General features: G+C 38.1%; 1 protein-coding gene across 1 annotated transcript in view; it reads right to left on the minus strand.

The window, feature by feature from the left end:
• CDH16 (cadherin 16) overlaps nucleotides 1-20456 on the minus strand; it is a 577454-nt gene that overhangs the window by 25534 nt on the left and 531464 nt on the right. The window contains exon 16 of the mRNA XM_053719204.1: nucleotides 13273-13389. Within this exon, the coding sequence (XP_053575179.1) occupies nucleotides 13273-13389 (117 nt within the window). The remainder of the gene's footprint in view (nucleotides 1-13272; nucleotides 13390-20456) is intronic.

Genomic DNA, 20456 nt, shown 5'->3' on the forward strand with positions numbered 1-20456 from the left:
TCCATTCTTAAAAGTCCAAGAAGTGGCAACTGATCTGGTAGAATAAGCTGTAATTCTCTGAGGCGGAGACTGCCCCAACTCCAAATAAACCTTGAGAATCAAAGTTTCAACCAAGTTGCCAAAGAAATGGCAGAGGCTTTCTGACCTTTACTGGAACCAGAGAAAATAACAAATAGACTAGACGTCTTTCTGAAATCCTTAGTAGCTTCAACATAGTATTTCAAAGCTCTTACCACATCCAAAGAATGTAGAGATCTCTCAAGAGAATTCTTATGATTAGTACACAAAGAAGGAGGAACAATTTCCCTACTAATGTTGTTAGAATTCACAACTTTAGGCAAAAATTAAAAGAAGTCTGTAAAACCACTTAATAACAGGTTTGATACGAACCAAAGCCTGAACAAAACAGTGAATATCAGGAAGTTTAGCAATCTTTCTATGAAATAAGACAGAAAGAGCAGAGATTTGTCCCTTCAAAGTATTTGCAGACAAACCCTTATCCAAACCATCCTGAAGAAACTGTAAAATCTGAGGAATTCTAAAAGAATGCCAAGAAAAATTATGAGAGGAGCACCATGAAATATAGTTTTCCAAACCCGATAATAAATCATCCTCGAAACAAACTTATGAGCCTGTAACATAGTGTCAATTACTGACTATGACTAAGAACTAAGCATTCAATTTCCATACCTTCAAATTTAGAGATTTGAGATCCCGATAGAAAAACGGCCCTTGAGACAGAAGGTCTGGCCTTAAAGGAAGCGGCCAAGGCTGGCAACTGGACATCCAGACAAAAACCTGTGAGGCCATGCAGGTGCTATCAGAAAAACATGAGATTGTTCCAATATGATCTTGGAGATCACCCTTGGGAGAAGAACTAGAAGTGGAAAAATGTAAGCAGGTTGGTAAAACCAAGGAACTGCCAAAGCATCCACCATCTCTGCCTGAGGATCCTTGGATCTGGAAAGATATCTGGGAAGTTTCTTGTTCAAACGAGAGGCCATAAGATCTGTTTCTTAAAGACCCCACAATCTGACGACTTAGATAATCCGCTTCCCAATTGTCTACACCTGGAATATGAATCACAGAAATTAGACAAGAGTTGGACTCTGCCCAAGAAAGTATTTGAGATACTTCCTTCACTGCTAAAGAACTGTGAGTCCCTACCTGATGACTGACATATGCCACTGTTGTGATATTATCTGTCTGAAAATGAATGAAGAGTTCTCTCTTCAATAGAGGCCAAGCCTGAAGAGCTCTGAAGATAGCACAGAGTTCTAAAATGTTGATTGGTAACCTCGCCTCTTGAGGTTTCCAAACCCACAGACAGCTCCCCAACCTGAAAGAATGGCATCTGTTGAGATCAAAGTCCAGGAAGGGCAAACAAAAGAGGCCTCTTGAATAATCTGATGATGGTTTAACCACCAAGACAGAGAGAGTTGAATGCTGGGATTTAAGTATATCAACTGTGATATCCAAGTATAATCCCTGCACTATTGATTCAGCATGCAAAGCTGCAGAGGTCTCATATGAAAATGAGCAAAGGGGATCATGTCCGATGCTGCAGTCATAAGACCTAAAACTTCCATGCACATAGCCACTGAAGGGAATGATCGAGACTGAAGGTTTAGACAAGCTAAAACCAATTTCATTTGCCTCTTGTTTGTTAAAGACAGAGTCATGGACACTAAATCTATCTAGAAATATTTGCATGTCTGTTTTGTGTTTCTGGGTGGAACAAGAAGTGTCTCAGAGACCTTGCAGAGATGAATGAGGAGCTTACCAAGGGCGTTCTGGCGATGTGGTTTAGATACTTCCCCTACACCAACACTAAGCATGTGAAATTTCTAAACATTTTATTTCCTCTGTGAAATATATTGTCTTGTGGTCATGTCTCAATATTTCAAAACTAAGGAGGTTAGTTTTATCAAAGGTGTTTGTTTTTTTTTAACCATTTTTACTTGTTTTAAGGCATTTTTGTGATGCCTGTACCCACACACACAGCCTAAAGGGACATGAAACCCATTTTTTTTTCTTTCATGATTTAGAAAGAGCATGTCATTTTAAACAACTTTATAATTTACTTCTATTATTTAATTTGCTTCATTCTCTTGATATTCTTTACTGGAAAGCATATCTAGATAGGCTTAGTAGCTGCTGATTGGTGGCTGCACATAGATGCCTCGTGTGATTGGCTCACCCATATGTATTGCTATTTCTTCAACAAAGGATATCTAAAGAATGAAGCAAATTGGATAATAGAAGTACATTGGAATGTTGTTTAAAAATGTATTCTCCATCTGAATCATGAAAGAAATATTTTGGGTTTAGTGTCCCTTGACACTCCCCTTGAGTGCTAACGACGGCTCAGAGCGTAATCTGGGGGCTCCCATCAACTCCCACCCTGCCGATCGGGCCTGTATAGTGACAGGCATTGCCGGGGCTTCCCGTTACATGTGATGACGTCACCATGCAACTTTATTTAAAAATGACAATGGACAAGATAGGGATAGGTCTTGGAGATCTGGGGGGAGGAAAAAAGTAATATTTTTAAAAAAATTGTAAAAAAAAAAAAAATTAAATCCAGCTTAGCACTCAAAAGGTTAAGTATGTGTCATGGGGAAGGTACAAATCTTGCTCAATTTTCAAGTAGCCATGCAGCAGGGATTTTTGTTGTTGCAAGATCGCAATTTCACAAAAAGTTTTTTTTTTCATCTAGGCCAATTTCTCATAATAATAATAATCGATGATCGTCTACTTAGTAGCTTCTCCACTAATTAACATCTTGGATGAAGAGGATGGCAAGGAAATAGTCTTCTTATACTGAAAATGCTCTGCATCCCGAAAATGCACAATATTCCTCTAGTGACAAGTGCCCTGATGATTGAAAGTGCCACGAGTTGGGGAGGTATTGAACATGGCGAGAGGCATCTTACCATACATTTCAGTGGATTGCGATGCTGCACTGATACTGGCGATATATCCAAAGCAGCATCGCCACCTACATCAAAGGTGTAATGTAAATGATCCCTTTACACAGTACTGTATGACAATACAATTTACATGTGTCATCAAAAACTCCATACAATAGTGAAATAAACAATAATACACCTATAGGAGCAGGGGGATTGTGGATATATGAAATATTTATTTTTTTATTTTTTTTACATTAATTTTTTATTGATGTTTTCAACTGATACAACAATATACTCAAGTACATCAAATAATAGATTGCTGGTTTTTACAATATAAAGTTATTTTAACAAAAAAAATAGATGCTATAGTACTAATAAAGGTTACAATCTCTTTTTATAACAAATATAATTTCCTCCAAAGGTACATGGGCCACTCATGACCCTTAGAAAGTTTGCAACAATAGAGAGGAGGAATAAGCTCTTATACATAATTACTGTAGTGAAACATGCGGGTATACTAAGTTAAATTCAAACACACTACAATTGGACTTTGTAATCAAAAAGCTTTAAACAGTCTAGCAGGACTAAAAAAAAAAAAAAAAAAAAAAATGAAATATGATCAAAGTTATGTATCCCTGCTAATTGTATGTACAAGAGAGATAGGTGGGGTGCGGTATAGACAAGACAAACCGCTTTGTTGACCCTCCTGAATTAGGAGGTATATTATATGAGAAGGTGGGGGGGGAGGTGGTAGTTGAGGAATACTAAACAGAATATATAGTAGATAGGACACAATAAAGTGAAGAGTCATGTCTATGTGAGTGAGTGAGTTAATTGCGCTAGCACTGATATTGTATCTCACATAATAAGACCTGGGGATCTAAAGGGACACATGTCACAGAGGTTATGCAACTCCACTTTAGCATCTTAAGGGTCTTAAGGGGAAAGACTGTGTAGCAAGACACTGGTGTAGGTCCAGCCCACACTAGAAAACAAATCATCTTGGAGTTGCTAGATTCTCCCTAGGAAGTCAGTCATGCTGAGCATACAGCTAAATATAGGCTGAAGATTAATATCTAGGGGGCCCACTTCCTAAATCTGTCCATAGAGGCTTATCAGAGTGGGATTAATTATACAATGTTAAAGTCAAAAACAAAAATACATATGTCATATAGGTACAGCTAGGGGGCAAAAGGTGAATAATTAACTTCAGACAATTTAAATATGTAATGAGGGTTAGTTTTAGTCACATTTTTGAGGGGCCAGCATGGAATATTCTAAACATTGCTAAATGTAATGGTGTACAGGACCCTGCCTCGGCCGCTGGCAGATCCTACTATAAAGAGCATATTGTGCAGATATGTAAGAATTATATATGGCATCCCCAACCTGTATAAAAGGTAAAATTGACAATACCATTCAAAAATTATATTGGTATTAATAACAGGTCCAAACCTATAAGATAGATTGCCTCATGAATGTATCCTAAGGAATGTTATCTCACATACACACAAATTAGTTATACAAAAGCTTTGGTCCCCATAGTTATAAAAGATGTAAGGGATAAGCACGTTTTCAGTACCTTATTGAATAAGACTCCAACTACACACTAGCTTGTATGCTATGCCTCATACATGGTAGGAATACACTAAGCATTTGACAAATCTAACAGCAAACTAGATCCTGAGCTCAGCCTTTAGTTACAATATATATAAAGTAATGATACCTAGCCTCACTGGAGAGCATAACACATAAGAACTTCAACCTCAGACGTGGTAGCAAATACAGGCATGACAGGAGCATACATACAAGAGTAGTGGTAATTTCACTTCTATATATATTAGTGCAGTTGAACATAGTATGTACACAGATATATGAGAATTGAAGCCTCTTGTTCTAGCTAACAGAAATGTGATACATAAGCAACATTAAGCTATAGATAGGGAATACCCTTTGTGCTGAAAAAATGGTTTAAGCTTAATGATTCACTAGTTTCATAAGGTAATGGATTGCTATTAGATGAGAGCTAACCTATTTAACATACTCTAGGGTTATTTTTCTATCCACATTAATAAACATCCTCTGGTGGATCAGACAATACAGTCATCATATATTACTAAATTCCTGTGGAAAAAGAATAATTAAAGTGAACAACAAGTACGCATACTAATAACCTGTATCAAAACAAATACCAAAGCATAAACAAACCAAACATGACATATAAGCCAGTGTCTCTCAATTTGTAGGCTGTATCAAATGCCAGACTGAACAAATGATAATGAGAAATTAAGTTTGCGATTAACTCTGTGCAGAAACGGAGAGAGAAACAAAAAAGTCAGCTTACACCAACTCTCACATATATAGTGGAGAATATTGCTATGTGTATAAGAAAGCCACTGTGATAACATGAGTAACTTAGTAGTAAAGGTGATTTTCTTAGCCAACTCCGACTTTAAGTGCTTGTACTGGAAGCTTCAGAGTTAATAGAGCACCATACAGTGGCTCCTGGAGGCTGCAGGGCATAGACAGAGGGAGCTTTGACCTCAGGAGGAAGAGGCCCTGTATGGGGTAGGAGGTGCTATAGGAGGAGCTGGAGGCAAAGTGTTAAAGAGGTGGGCTGAGCGGGAAAACCAGCAGATTGTTATTGTAGGAGTAGAGAAAACATCTGATGGTTTTTCCTGTCCTGCAGCTGGAGCCCCTAAGGTAATTGCTTGTTCCTTCTAGTTGGAGGTCCAAGCACATTAGGGGTTTATCCCCCTCCTTAAGATATTGGAGTCAGGGGAATCTTTCATATACTATTAATTTTGTGATTTAGTGTGGGCTGTGTATGCTGGGCAGGATTGTGTGATGCGTATATGATTTTCACTCTGCTGCATAGGAGAGTAGTATGGCTGGCTACTTTCCCCCTCCCAGGCATAGGGGTTAATAGACTTTCAGCCCTGTAAGATTTTGCTTGTGCTACCCCCTTTTGATTTGAAATCACCTTTTCATTTCAATTACAAGTGGGGTTACTGTTGGTAATAGTGGATGAGGAGAGCGCCTTTCCTCATGTAGGTTTTTAAATCTGATTTGGTTCTATCAGAGGCTCTGCGCGGCAAGGAAGCATGGCCGAGCAGTCTGCATCCGAAAGGCAGCAGGGGGGGTTTTTAATTGCAGTCTCACCGGGTCCCCACGTGGTAGCAGCGGTCCAGGGAAAAAGACCACGGGTGGTGATTTGCCACAGGAAGTTTTTTCTTCAGGCTGGGACCTATGACCGATGGAGCCAGGTAGCTGAGCAAACAATTGTGGGGTGTTTTAAGTATGCGCTGACTATATGGAGCGACAGGATCTTTGCAATATGTGAGGTCAGTAACAGCTCCTGTATTTACTGCGTTCCGTTTGACATTTGGGGAGTATTGTAAAATTATTTGTTCCTTTAGATGTGACAATTCGAAGCAATAATTTGGGATAAGCTGCTTTATAGTTATAAACGTACGTATTTTATTTACACCCAGGTGCAAAATGTGCAGCTGCACTGGTTGAGAATCTGTTTTAGATGTTGCTTATTGAACCTGTCTGTTTATCAATAGTGTTTGTTACCAGCGCTTACATGTTCCTGACATTTGCATGTGCTATAGAGACTTTTCTCTGTCATTGCAGTGTTTATATGGCACCTTTTATGTTTGTTGCTGCTACTATACGTAGGAATAAGGGTACGCATAGTGAAGGGAATTTATTTCCTCTGGGCATAGTGCTGTATTTTCCGGAATATAAAGTGAATTTTCAAATGCACTCTAATAGAGTTCTATGCTTATGTTTTATGATTAGCTAAGGGGAGGCCCTACGTGTATACGGCGCTGGTAGGGTTAACTTTCCCGCCGCTGGATTTTGGCGCAATCTTGCTGATCTAGACCTGTGGCAAGTTTAGGGCCTAATATTGTTTTATTTTACAGAAGGGGTTTTGTGTTTTTTCTCTCCTCAGGGACAAGTTTGGTTTCTTTAGGGGATATACATATTATATATATATTTATAATTTGCACGTTTATTAATACTAATCGCTTATTAATGCTGATTCTCTTGCTGTGTTGTCTTTCACTTTTGCTCTGCCTTAAGAGCTTAGAGCAATTTTGCTTTATTTCGTGGGATCCATTGTTTTGTCTGACATTTTGTGGCAGTTCCATGTATTTTGCCTAAACATTTTGTGGTCAGTCAGGTAGTGGTTAAAAATTGTTATACATTTGGGGGAACAAGGAATGTTGATGATACTCCATGTTGGGGATCTCTTAGCTAGTAGGGGGTTATCTCATTTCAGAGGAGGTTTGGTTTTGTGTTTTATCTTCTGCTGAAGAAGTTTGCTCCCATAGGGGTTATACAGACTATATATATATATGTGTGTGTGTATATATAGATGTGTATGTGTATATATATGTATATTGTAATTTTGCATGTTTACTACTAACTCTTCTAGTGCTGGTTTACACTCCCTGCTCTGCCTCAAGAGTTTAGAATGGTTTTTGTCTTTATTTCCAGGGATCCCTTTGTTTTGTCTGCCATCTAGTGGCAGCTAACGGTAATTTGGTATAATTTTCTGTTTTGTTGCCTATGTAGAATGTATGTATATATATGTATATATGTATGTTATAGGGGTATTTGAGGTCATACAAATATTTCTATAATTTATATTGTTTAATATATACATTGTATGTGTGGTTATATAAAAAATTATTTTGTTGAGCAATTAATTTTCAATGTTTTGAATTTTAATCCTAGGAAGAATTTAGTTTAGGACATGGGGGATTTTCTTTTCTCTATGTGGTAGTACGGGTGTGCAAATATTATACTCTGTCATAATGAAGAGAAAACTGCGCTACCGGTGGCTTCCTCCATTCTGTTATGTTGAATCTAGCGACATTGCTAGGGTACTTTTTATATCCTATGAGCCCAGCGGTTTGTAGATCACTTTTATAAGTGCGGCCTGCAACGTTAACACTTTGGGTTGGGCCTCTACACATTTGAGGCCTATAAATGTTTCCTTGTGTACGACCTAGATTTATAGCGCTGCGGAATCTGTTGGCGCTTTATAAATGAAATCAAAGAGGGGAGCCACTGATGATGAATAAAGTTTTTTATTGTTCAACAGTTATGAAGAGGAAGCATCCCACAATGGCAGATGGAGAAGCACCAAAGTTTTCAGGTTTCAGCCCTCTGTCCGTAATCATAGCATGGTGCTTTCTAATTACCGAATAATAATAATAATGCAGTATTCTCTATATATATGATGGCTGTTGCAACTTCAATGATTTTACGTTATATCTTGATGGGACAGTTTACTTAAAGGGTTTCCCACCCTTTAAGGACCAGTCAATGCTGTAGATTTGCATAATCAACAAATGCATAATCAGAAGACAATGCAATAGCACTTAGTCTGACCTTCAAATGAGTAGTAGATTTTGTTAAATAAATTTCAAGGTTGTGTCTGTTTCCACTCCCCCTGTATCATGTGACAGTCATCAGCCAATCACAAATGCATATACGTATATGCGGTGAATTCTTGCACATGCTCAGTAGGAGCTGGTGACTCAAAAAGTGTAAATATAAAAAGACTGTGCATATTTAGTTAGTGGAAGTAAATTGGAGAGTTGTTTGGAATTGCATGTTGTATCTGAATCATGAAGTTTGGTTTTGACTTGAGTGTCCCTTTAATTAGACTGCAATGATCAATTTTGCTTGCTGGAGTTTATGACATGGCTTGCAGGCATTTTCATTTCCTGGATACGGGCGTATGTCATATTGTATTTCGCCTGTGGTGTTCCCACCCATCCTTTATCTCAAGGTTAAGATATATTAACACAGCTAGGAGAAGACAATTGCACTCCTAGTGGGGTATTGAAGGGGGGGGATTACATTTTATTTTCCATGTTCTCTCTATTAGGCTTGCTCTGCCGTAATAATTGGTCCCACTGGGAATGGGTTCTGAAGATGTGATTGCCATGGGCTTGCAGGTGTTCTTTTACCTCAGGTATCTACATCTGTCCGAATGGAAGAAAGGGGCGGTCTGACATTGTTCCCTACTAGGGCGGATGCCAATATTTATACGCAAAGATGGTGGGGTGCTGTTACAGTTTCAATTTTGGTCAGTTTTTTTGCAAGGGATCTAGGGGAGTTGGGTTTTGATCACAGTAAAATTGTACGTTGCCCTCCTTTAGGATCGGGGCACCCACTGAAGCTGTTGTTGTGGGTTTAGTGGAACAGGTTATCCAAGGTGTGGTTGGGTGGAGGTTCTTTTAATCTTCTCCCTCATGGGTGTTTTTAAGAATTTGAACGTTTAATTTGTTTATGGCTGTTCCGGTCATGTCCTGGTAGCTCCGGGTCACGTGTGGGTGGAGTGATCCTTCAGCCAAGGTTTTTTTTTTTGATAAGCATAAAATAATTTTGAATGGTTTGGAGTACGGGGCCTTAGATGTGATTGCATATTGCTGCTGAGGGTGGGTTACGCTGATCTGTTCCCGTCTCCGGGGGTTGTGGTGTCACAGGCCGGAGGTGTGGATTTAGGTTCTTGTCTCAGAAAAGCCTCGTGTGGTAGTTTAAGTGGTAGTTGGAGAGGCTGTGTGAGCCTTTCCAGGCTTTATACATCCGGTGGTCGGCCATGGTTACGATATTGGTTGGTGCTAGTTCCCTCACGTCTGCAATTGGCTATGGCCATAAGTGAATGGGTTAGCCTCCCCACGGGGTGGGAGAGCAGGTTATGTAGCTCCTTGGACACAGGGTTCCTTGGAGCTTGGGGAGTTTTAAAGAAATAACGGACATATGTACGTCCAGGTAAATTTATATACGGTCTGGTCAACAAGTAATTGGAGATTAGTGAATTAAGTTTGGGAGCTAGCATATTTATAGTTAACCGAGTTTATATGGTTACAGAGTTAGGTATTTGGTGTTTTTGAAACTTGTTATTTAATAAACAGGCTGTGGCCAGTAATTTTACCGAACATCAGATGTCTGTGTATTCTTTAAGTAAATGCTTTTGCGAAATTAAAGTTCATGGGGACGTTATGGGGAGTAGAATGGGTATCTGTGAAAGGCTATGTAAGGCAAGTGTATGGGTGGCTATTTTCAGAAAATTACTTCTTAGGCAGCAAACAAGTTTCCCTCCTTCCCTCCCTCCCATTATTTGCAGTTTTATGTTTTTCAGTCTTTGGCGGGTGCTAGTTCCCTCGTGTCTGCAATTGGACTATGGCCTTAAGTGAATGGGTTAGCCTCCCCACGGGGTGGGAGAGCAGGTTAAGTAGCTTCTTGGACACAGGGTTCCTTGGAGCTTGGGGTTTTTATTAAAGAAATAACGGACTTATTTAAGTCCAGGTGAATTTATATACGGCCTGGTCAACAAGTATATGGAGATTGGTAAATTAAGTTTGGGAGCTAGCATCTTCATAGTTGACTGAGTTTCAATGGTTAAAGAGTTATGTATTTGGTGTTTTTAAACTTGTTATTTACTAAACAGGCTGTGGCCAGTATTTTACCAAACATAAGGTGTCTGTGTATTCTTTAAGTGTTGAATGCTTTAAAAAAAAAAAAAAAAAAAAAAAAAAAAAAAAAAATGAAAGTTCATGGGGACGTTAAACGACGATCATGGGGGCATTTGTGCGGAGACTTGGTGTGGTGGTGCACTGCTCAGACTTAGCTGAGGCTGGAGTGGATGAGTTCTATCTGCCGGATGGGGAGCAGTTGAATGACTTTGGTCCGCAGCTGTTTATCTTTAATTTTCAGAAGGCACTGTTTGCGGTTGGCGGGACTGGGCTGAGGTGTCAGGCCAGTCGGTGGCGGGGGTGCTAGCCCTTAAATTACAGGAAAACTATGGCCAATGGTTAAGTGTGGTGGTATTTTGCATTCCCATGGGGGAATTCAAGATGGGGGTTTCTAAGGGCACGGGGTTCCTTAGAAACTTATATGGATGATCGCTGACGGGCCCAACCACTTTCACGGTTGGGTCCAGTAAAAGGAGTTACGGTCATAGTTAAAAGATATGGAAATCAGGAAGGACTAGCACCGCTGTTTGATGTGTAAAATGTTTACAGTTATTTGCACCTTTATTTATCAAGTTATTAAAGTTTTATTGAATAAAGGGCTGCGGCCAATTTGTACCAAAGCTAAGTCTGTTGTCTGTTATTTATGAGGGTGGTTGTTGGAAGGATGGTATGAGGGTGTTTTGTTGATTTAAGGGGCCGGAGCTTGACGACATAAAAGGTCAAGTGGCTCCTGGAGGCTGCAGGGCATAGACAGAGGGAGCTTTGACCTCAGGAGGAAGAGGCCCTGTATGGGGTAGGAGGTGCTATAGGAGGAGCTGGAGGCAAAGTGTTAAAGAGGTGGGCTGAGCGGGAAAACCAGCAGATTGTTATTGTAGGAGTAGAGAAAACATCTCCCTCCCACCCGTCCCTTATATTTGTGTGAGAGGTGTGTTTTTATTTGTCATTTTAGGTTTCTGTCGCAGTTGGAAGGCGGGGGTGCTAGCCCTTAAATTACAGGAAAACTATGGCCAATGGTTAAGTGTGGTGGTATTTTGCATTCCCATGGGGGAATTCAAGATGGGGGTTTCTAAGGGCACGGGGTTCCTTAGAAACTTATATGGATGATCGCTGACGGGCCCAACCACTTTCACGGTTGGGTCCAGTAAAAGGAGTTACGGTCATAGTTAAAAGATATGGAAATCAGGAAGGACTAGCACCGCTGTTTGATGTGTAAAATGTTTACAGTTATTTGCACCTTTATTTATCAAGTTATTAAAGTTTTATTGAATAAAGGGCTGCGGCCAATTTGTACCAAAGCTAAGTCTGTTGTCTGTTATTTATGAGGGTGGTTGTTGGAAGGATGGTATGAGGGTGTTTTGTTGATTTAAGGGGCCGGAGCTTGACGACATAAAAGGTCAAGTATCCGTTTATCCGGTGGAGAGCATATCCTCTGTAGCTTCTCAGGGGTTTTCATCAAGGCTGTGTTAGCATAAGTGACCCAGACGTCTGAGGGAATTTTAACAGTACTCCATCGATAAGCCCCAATTTGCTGCCTCTCTATGTTGGTTCCAAGCTCCATGTGGGTTTTCTTTTTTGAGGCTCCATTAGTAGTTGTGACGTTATTAGCTCCATTAATAGCCACATCTCTTGGGATTTCATGTAGAACACCATTTGCTCTATCCTCTAGATTCACTGTTCCTCCATCATACAAGATGCCATCAGTATCATGTGTCAGATCACCAGCAGGGTTTAAATCCTCTTTTGAAACATGCGATGCAGTATCCGATCTGGGTTTAACGTTATAGACATTCCCAACCAACGAGTCCTTCTGTGTGCAAAACTGAACATGGTACGATTGCAGCAAATGCTGCACTTCAAATAGCACGTAGTGGGTAACAGTTTCCATCCACCTGTTTTATCATCAATTTGTTATTGCCTCTGAATTTAGGTTTGCCCCGTAGTAGGAAAGACCCGTGTCTGAAAAAGAAGATGGCTGTCTTTGACTGCTGCGTGGCCCCAGTACCGCAGATGTGGCTGATGGTATAGGTTTTAGAGGGTTGTTTCAAGGATTGCAAGATGTTGTCCCAAGCTTCATAAAGCTACTGTGTTACTCCATAAGGGATATAGTAGTGAAAATCTGTCATTTATAATGGATCAACATCAGAGACATGACTCCATGCGACCGCTCCCATGCTCGGCTGTCTCCGCCCCCCTATATGAAATATTTATATACACTGTTTAATGTATATGTATTTTATAGTGTAATGTTAAAATATGTACGTAAACTGTAAATGTGATTGTACTAATCTTCTATTGTTTCCTTAGGCGTGTATTTTTACTTATTTTAATATTACTATTGCGCATTCTCAATATTCATATTTACATTATATTAAGAAAGCGCATTCGTGATCGTGGACTGTAGCAAACGTATTCTATATTAATATTAATATATAGATATATATTATTGTGTCCAGTTGGCTATTAGATGATCACTATGGTAACAGCAATAACCTGATATGAAAGTAGTAATACTCCTACTTTAAATAACAATGGCAAATAATTTATAACCTTGGTCCTATTTTGCTCTTGTGATTCTGAGGAAGCTCTTGTCACCCTAACCACACCCTGTGAGTATCCCACCATCTAACTAAAGTGTATCATGTTCTTATGGCTTTTTTTTAACTCATCATGCTTAGTACTGTAAATTTGTGTAGTAGTTAAAATGTATTATTACTAATTTTCTGCATAAAAGAGGAAGCATTTAGCTAAACATGATATCTTAACATATAATATCCAACTAGAAATCAGCATTGAAAAAAACAGCATTGAAAAACATAGGAATAGAATATTTGATAAGTTCCCAGTACAGCACTTACATATGGCTCCCAAAGTGCCAACGAGGATCCCCACAGCCGATGCAACAGTTGGCATTCCTTCCATTCTGTCCACATCTCTCATACAATGTCCCCTGGTGCTGCAGCGGCACACAGTTACTAGGAAAGCAAAGGAAAAAAACATTTGACTTACATTGATTTACTGAAACATTAACAATGATTACAGACACTTGTATACATAAAACCAATTTAGGGCTAGATTACAAGTGGAGCGCAAAATATTGATTACAAGTTGAGCAAAATAAAAATGCGTGCTTGCATTCGCATTGCGCTCATGAGAGCGAGCTTCCATAGGCTACAATAGGAGCTTCGCTCTCATGCTGTGAGACACAGCATGAGAACTAGTGCAGTGAAGGGGTAAGTCGTGCAGCAATGGTAGCAAATTGGAAATATATATGTATATGCTTATATACACATATTAACAGATAAATATATAGGTATATAAGCATATACATATCTATTTACTGGGAGCACACAGATCCCATAGACTGCAATGTTAAGGCACCACACACCCGCCAACTTTAAACCCTCATAACTGCTTATTGCAATTATTTTATATAAAAAAAGCTACTATATTTATTTTTTAAAAATATTAAACTTACACTTGATTTTGGGGGCATTTTGTGGACATTTATAAAATTAGATCTGATCTCTGGTTAATTTTCATAAGCTCGCAGTAACAATAAGCAGCCACTTGTAATAGCTGATTAATTATCTCACACGTCTGCAAATGGGCAAATTTGCCCATTTGCAGGCGCACAATAAATTCCCTTTAGCCCTAATCTAGCCCTTTATTAGTAGCAGCAGACTGGCAGCAATTTTTAGAAACTAATTTAAATGTCATTTAGTTATTCTGCCCTCCAAGCCAGGGAATATAAATATTTCTCAACCATTCAGATCAACACCCATTTTTACTAGACTTTACAGAATAAAGAACATATGTGAAATTAATTTCTTGTCAAGATTTTCAAAGCAGTTAACAGTTATTCAGTGAGTTAGTGTGAAAGGTGATGTGCTTAAGAAACAGGTAAAAAAAAAAGGTTACGAGCTGTGGCATAATTTGTTTTATTTATTTTCAATTTACTTTAGTAATTTTCCATGTATAAAATGTCTAATACTATTTCCATATTGTACTATCTATATGTATTAATATATAAAGTAACATGGAACTCACAGTATTATAAAATATTATTATTTTTTTAAATAAATAATAATAATCACATGCATGAGCACTTATGGTCAGATATCACCATTTCAATAGTGAATATTGTGTGGATCTCAGTGTTAAAAAAAAAGAAAAGGTTTCAGCCTTTTTTTTTAAACTTATGGCTGAAAATTCATTATTTTATAAGAATGTTATGGGGCGGTGTAATACAAGAATAATTTTTTTTTTATTATTTTAGTATGTATTTAAATGTATTTTTATTTTGCCTACATTTATAGCTAAAAGCTAATTGTTCATTTATACAATAACAGTACGTTGTTTTTTGAAGGACACAAATGATGATTCAATTGCATTTTAGGTATATTATGCTGATTAGTGCTGGGATGTAAATTAGTTTTCAAGCTTCACAAAAGTAAAAGGAAGCCCACAGGGTTGCTGAAATACAACTCTATATTTAACGTTTACAGTAAAATTCCATAACTGAGGGAGAAAAAGGAATTATTAGGCACCAACACTGTTTCAGCTTAACAGACAACTCATGTCACATGCTCTATTATATCTAAAAGTTATTAACACAACATTCTAAACTACAGGGCTCCATTTTTAAGACCAGTCCATTTTCACTTACAAGGCCATTGAGCAAATTATAGAGTTGCTGCTAACTGAAACAGAATAGAACTAATAACAATGATAATAATACTACTACTAATAATAATAGCAATAATAATAATGCACCTATATACTAATAAAGTAAAAATTAGCTGTGCATTAGCAAGATATTAACTATTGGGGGCCGATTTATCAAGTCTCTGGCGGACATGATGCAGACATTGATAAATGATGACTGCATACGCTGTTGGCATTTAACATTGCACAAGCAGTTCTGGTGAACTGCTTGTGCAATGCCACCACCTGCAGATTCGCGGCCAATCGGCCGCTAGCAGGGGGTGTCAATCAACCCAATCATATGAGATTGTGCGGATTGATGTCCACAGCCTCAGAGGCAGTGAACTAGTTAAGGAAGAGCGGTCTTAAGACCACTGCTTCTTAACTCCTGTTTCCAGCAAGCCTGAAGCAATTCGGGCCGTGATAAATCAGCCCCAAGGTCTGGCTGAAACTTGTGCCAATATCTGCCTGGAAACATAGTACTTTGTGTTATTGTACCCCCAGATTTACCCACGTGTAGAATCTGCTCATTTTTTCTCCCTTTCTGCATCTTTTTTTCTGCTCTTTTCTATCCTCGCATTAAACAGTTATGAGTTATTTTAGGATAAGATGTCTTCCTGGCTGAAGGGCTGCGTTGTGTCCTCCAGACCTAAGCTTTGTCAGGCTTACTCTGTAACTTCCCCTGGGTCGGCCAGCCATTTGGGAATGTGTTATAAGTATGTTAGCGTGTGATGATGAGCGAGCTGGCCTCAATAAAAGTTTAAGTAATAGTAAATATAAACTTACAGCTGCATCGCAATGTAATCTATGCAGTGCAAACATGCCACATTTATGTCTCATAAAATTTCATTTAATCCAGTTTTTAACCCTGCTTACCACTCCTTAAAGGGACATTGTAGTATGAAAAAAGTAGTCACTGCTCTGTGCTGCAAATATATATATAAAAAATAGCTAATATTTGAACAGTCTTTGCTGGGGGGGCGGTCTAGGGATCACATTATTGCTTCTTTCTTCAATATTTTTTCATATATATATATTCCAAATGAAAAAAGTAGCACTCACTGCACTGGGTCTTAATCAAAAGTACTAATTTATTGTTACAGGTTACAATAAATTAATACTTTTGATTAAAAGAATGGTAAACACTATTCTAACATTGTTTACTAACCATTAGGTTGTCACTGAATCAATTTCCAATTCTATTTTCGTCTAATGTAGTCTATGTAAAATATAAAGATAATCTATAATTTACCCCTATGTTCGCTAACATCCCCCGCTGGCTCCCCTCGCAGCAATAAATCATCTGACACGTTCATTTAAAATGCATGTCTATGGAATTGTTTGCCCACGTCATTATGGGAGGCAATATCGTTGCGGTTACATATGCGCATGAGCAAACTAAATTCCTTAGCTGCAGGTTATAAATAACAAGATGTTATTTATACACAATGCGCGTCCATGATTTTTTTTTGCACATGCGTACTCCGGTTAATCTAAATTGTCGGGCTTTCAATACTCATTTTTGATAGGAGGAACATAAGTTCAACTACATTCTTGTGCGCTATCCGTGAACAAAGTAAACAATGAATCTCGTGATTTAATGTTTACTTTGTTCATTGACAAATCGGAATTTACGCATGCGCTCTTTAATGGACATATCGGGAGCGCGCAGAGGCAGTGACATATACAGCAGGTGGGACTGCTGCACACATCACTGAGATGAAAACTAAATCTAACATGGGGCACAGTTGGCTCTCATAACGGAGAAAGATTAGAAGAGTTGAATAAAAGATAATGCATATATCCAAAAAAAAAAAATAGCGTTTGAACTTGCATTTATATATATTTTGCATTGATGCATCACAAATAGAATTGACTTTACCATTCCTTTAAGACCCAGTGAGTGCTACTTTTTTCATTTTGAATCTGTATTGACTATTTGGTATGCACCCTGGTCAGAAAAGGCTGTAGCTGCACAACGGCAGCGGTATTAGGAGTGCTTTATCATTTCCACTAATACTGGTGGAGAGAGACCTTTTCATCTTACCTTACTATCATTATTTTAATCTTTTAACCCATAATATATACTTTCAAATTTCTAATCTCAGGAAATGTGGTGCAGACCCTTAAAATAGTTATTTTAATTAATTTTTGAAAGAGAGATATGGAGAAAAGGAATAATCCTCCTTTGGCTCCAAAATTAAGGGAATTCAGGACTCTTTTAAATTTGAAACTATGGGCATTTATTTTTATATTTCACAGTCATCCACTTGATACAGAGGAACACCTGTGCCGAAGTTGCTACAAACTCATTAAGGCTTAAAAGGTAGCTAGTAAATGCATACCCAAAATGTTACTTTATATATAGAATGCCCTTCTAGGTGTAAAACTGCAAACTATTCATGTAAATATATAGATAAATACATTCCCTTAACGAGGAGTTATAAGTTTAAATATCAAAAGATATAGACTCATTAGTTATAGCATTAACCTATTCTTATAGTATATGAGCACTCAGTTCCTTTAAAGGTAGTCCCACTTTGTATAGGGAGAGTTGCACCTCATAGTATTAAAGCTCATATTGGGAACTTAAATGGCAAAGTCACTGAGGTTATTATGCCTGCTGACCGCGGATTTCACCGCACTTAAAGTCTATAGGCTTTTCCTTTTTAGATCACTTAAATGACTTTAACCAAAGTTCTGAATATTTCATAGACAAACCACTACAGATTACACATACCACCTCAACTGGAAAGACTCATACGTCCTATATTTTCTGAAGACACATCAGTGATATTGCTGCTCACTGCAACCTTGCTGTTTACACACAGCTCCGCTGTGGTCGCTCACTTGAGCCGGTCACTGGTCTTGCTTTTTGTTGGTTTAGAATTTTAATAGGTATCAAACATTCTGTAAATGATCTTTGTAATATAAGGTTGTAGATGAACTAACTAAACTCGTATGCCCTCTCAAAATGTAACTTCTCATCTAGAATAAGGAAAGTGATATTTGCGCAAAGGTTATGTCCCTTTAACAAAAAGGTGTTGTGGAAAGTAAAACAGGCAAGGCCTAAAGGTTTAAATAATTGAGCACAGGTGATGGGAAAGTAAGTCCTGACGAAGCCCCAATTCAGTTTGTATGCAGGGGTGAAACGAACATGTTGTTGGCAAAAGAACCTTCATGTAAAGTCTCACTTTTGATAAAGATGCAAACACTTTGGCAGTCATAAACTTCAAGGAGAAACAAACCACATTTGCATTAACAAGGGGACTTATATAGAGTAACGAACAGGCACCAGACAAGAGAGAATTTGCCCTATGCTTTTTACTACAAACAGCAGGATCTTTGTGATTAATAAGCAACCACGTATAACAGAGGAGATGACGTCACACACCGGGCGCTCCATGGCAGATCACAAATTGTAAAAGTCCAGAAGAAATAGTCCTTAATAGACCAGTGACCGGCTCAGGTGAGCGACCACAGTGGAGCTGTGTGTAAACAGCAAGGTTGCAGTGAGCAGCAATAACACTGATGGGTCTTCAGAAAATACAGGACATATGAGTCTTTCCGGTGGAGGTGGTATGTGTAATCTGTAGTGGTTTGCTTAAGGAAAATGATCCGTTGTCTATGAAATATTCAGAACTTTGGTTAAAGTCATTTAAGTGATCTAAAAAGGAAAGGCCTATAGACCTTAAGTGCGGTGAAATCCACGGTCAGCAGGCATAATAATCTCAGTGACTTTGCCTTTTAAGTTCCCAATATGAGCTTTAATATTATGAGGTGCAACTCTCCCTATACAAAGTGGGACTACCTTTAAAGGAACTGAGTGCTCATATACTATAAGAATAGGTTAATGCTATAACTAATGAGTCTATATCTTTTGATATTTAAACTTATAACTCCTCGTTAAGGGAATGTATTTATCTATATATTTACATGAATAGTTTGCAGTTTTACACCTAGAAGGGCATTCTATATATAAAGTAACATTTTGGATATGCATTTACTAGCTACCTTTTAAGCCTTAATGAGTTTGTAGCAACTTCGGCACAGGTGTTTCTCTGTATCAAGTGGATGACTGTGAAATATAAAAATAAATGCCCATAGTTTCAAATTTAAAAGATTGCTGAATTCCCTTACTTTTGGAGCCAAAGGAGGATTATTCCTTTTCTCCATATCTCTCTTTCAAAAATTAATTAAAATAACTATTTTAAGGGTCTGCACCAAATTTCCTGAGATTAGAAATGGGAAAGTATATATTATGGGTTAAAATAATGATAGTAAGGTAAGATGAAAAGGTCTCCTCCAATTTGGATTTTTTTATACATTCACTTAGAGTCTGTTAGAGGATTCTATTTTCTCTTATTCTTGGGATAAAATTGGCCTAGAATGTAAATTGCATAAAAGATTATTTGGTCACCACTTGCTTACGGGTTAACTATTTGTGCAGGGGTTGGGTTTCGAGATGGCATACAAATTTTCTGATGTTCAGTGGGAAGCTGAGCTCAAAGAATCACTTACGAAAACAGGAAGTTTGGAAGATGAAGGAAGTGAGGTACAAAATGTTTTTCAAGCCTTTAAAATGTATAGGACCTGCCTAACAAGACAGGTCAAAATTAAAGCTGAGAACTCAAGCCTTAATAATTAAATCATAAATGAAATGATACCTAGAGGTCTTAGATTGCATTTGGACCCAGGGCTTAACACAAAAGAAGATAAGGAAGTAGATACCTTTCTAGAGAAATGGAATGATAAACTAACTAAGTGTACATTGGAATTAATAGATATGCTAATAAAAAGAAATTAAAAAAAGGTTGGCAAAATTAAAAATTGAAATAGACAAGAATTTACAAAAAGTAAACACATTTGAGAAAGATCAGAATTTTAGTAAACTCAATGATGAAACAAAAATGAAAATAGCTAGGTTACAGGCAGAAATTAAAACCAGGAAAATATGAAAGTTGCATAGAGATCAAGACGATTATAGACAAAAAAAGATCTATGTATATAGATCACAGAGAAGCTCCTATGACTCAGAAACGGATGCTTCTGAGTCAGAAGGAGAGGGACATAATAGAATACAGAGTACAAATTTTCAGATGGGTGGTATAGAAGATGGAGAAGGAGAGGAGGCAGAAAGCGGAAGAGGCAGGGGGAATATGTCTTTAGAAGAAAGGAAATATCCCACCAGACAGAGGCAGGGGACAGAACTATCAAACTCAGGACAGACCAACATACAGGGGTAATCAAGGAGGAGGTTTTGCAGGGGCTACTAGGAAAACACACTGATGATGAGTTGCAGATAGTTAACCTATCTTCCTTTCCCCTCACTATG

Source organism: Bombina bombina, chromosome 1 (assembly GCF_027579735.1).
Source record: "Bombina bombina isolate aBomBom1 chromosome 1, aBomBom1.pri, whole genome shotgun sequence".
Classification (NCBI taxonomy): domain Eukaryota; kingdom Metazoa; phylum Chordata; class Amphibia; order Anura; family Bombinatoridae; genus Bombina; species Bombina bombina.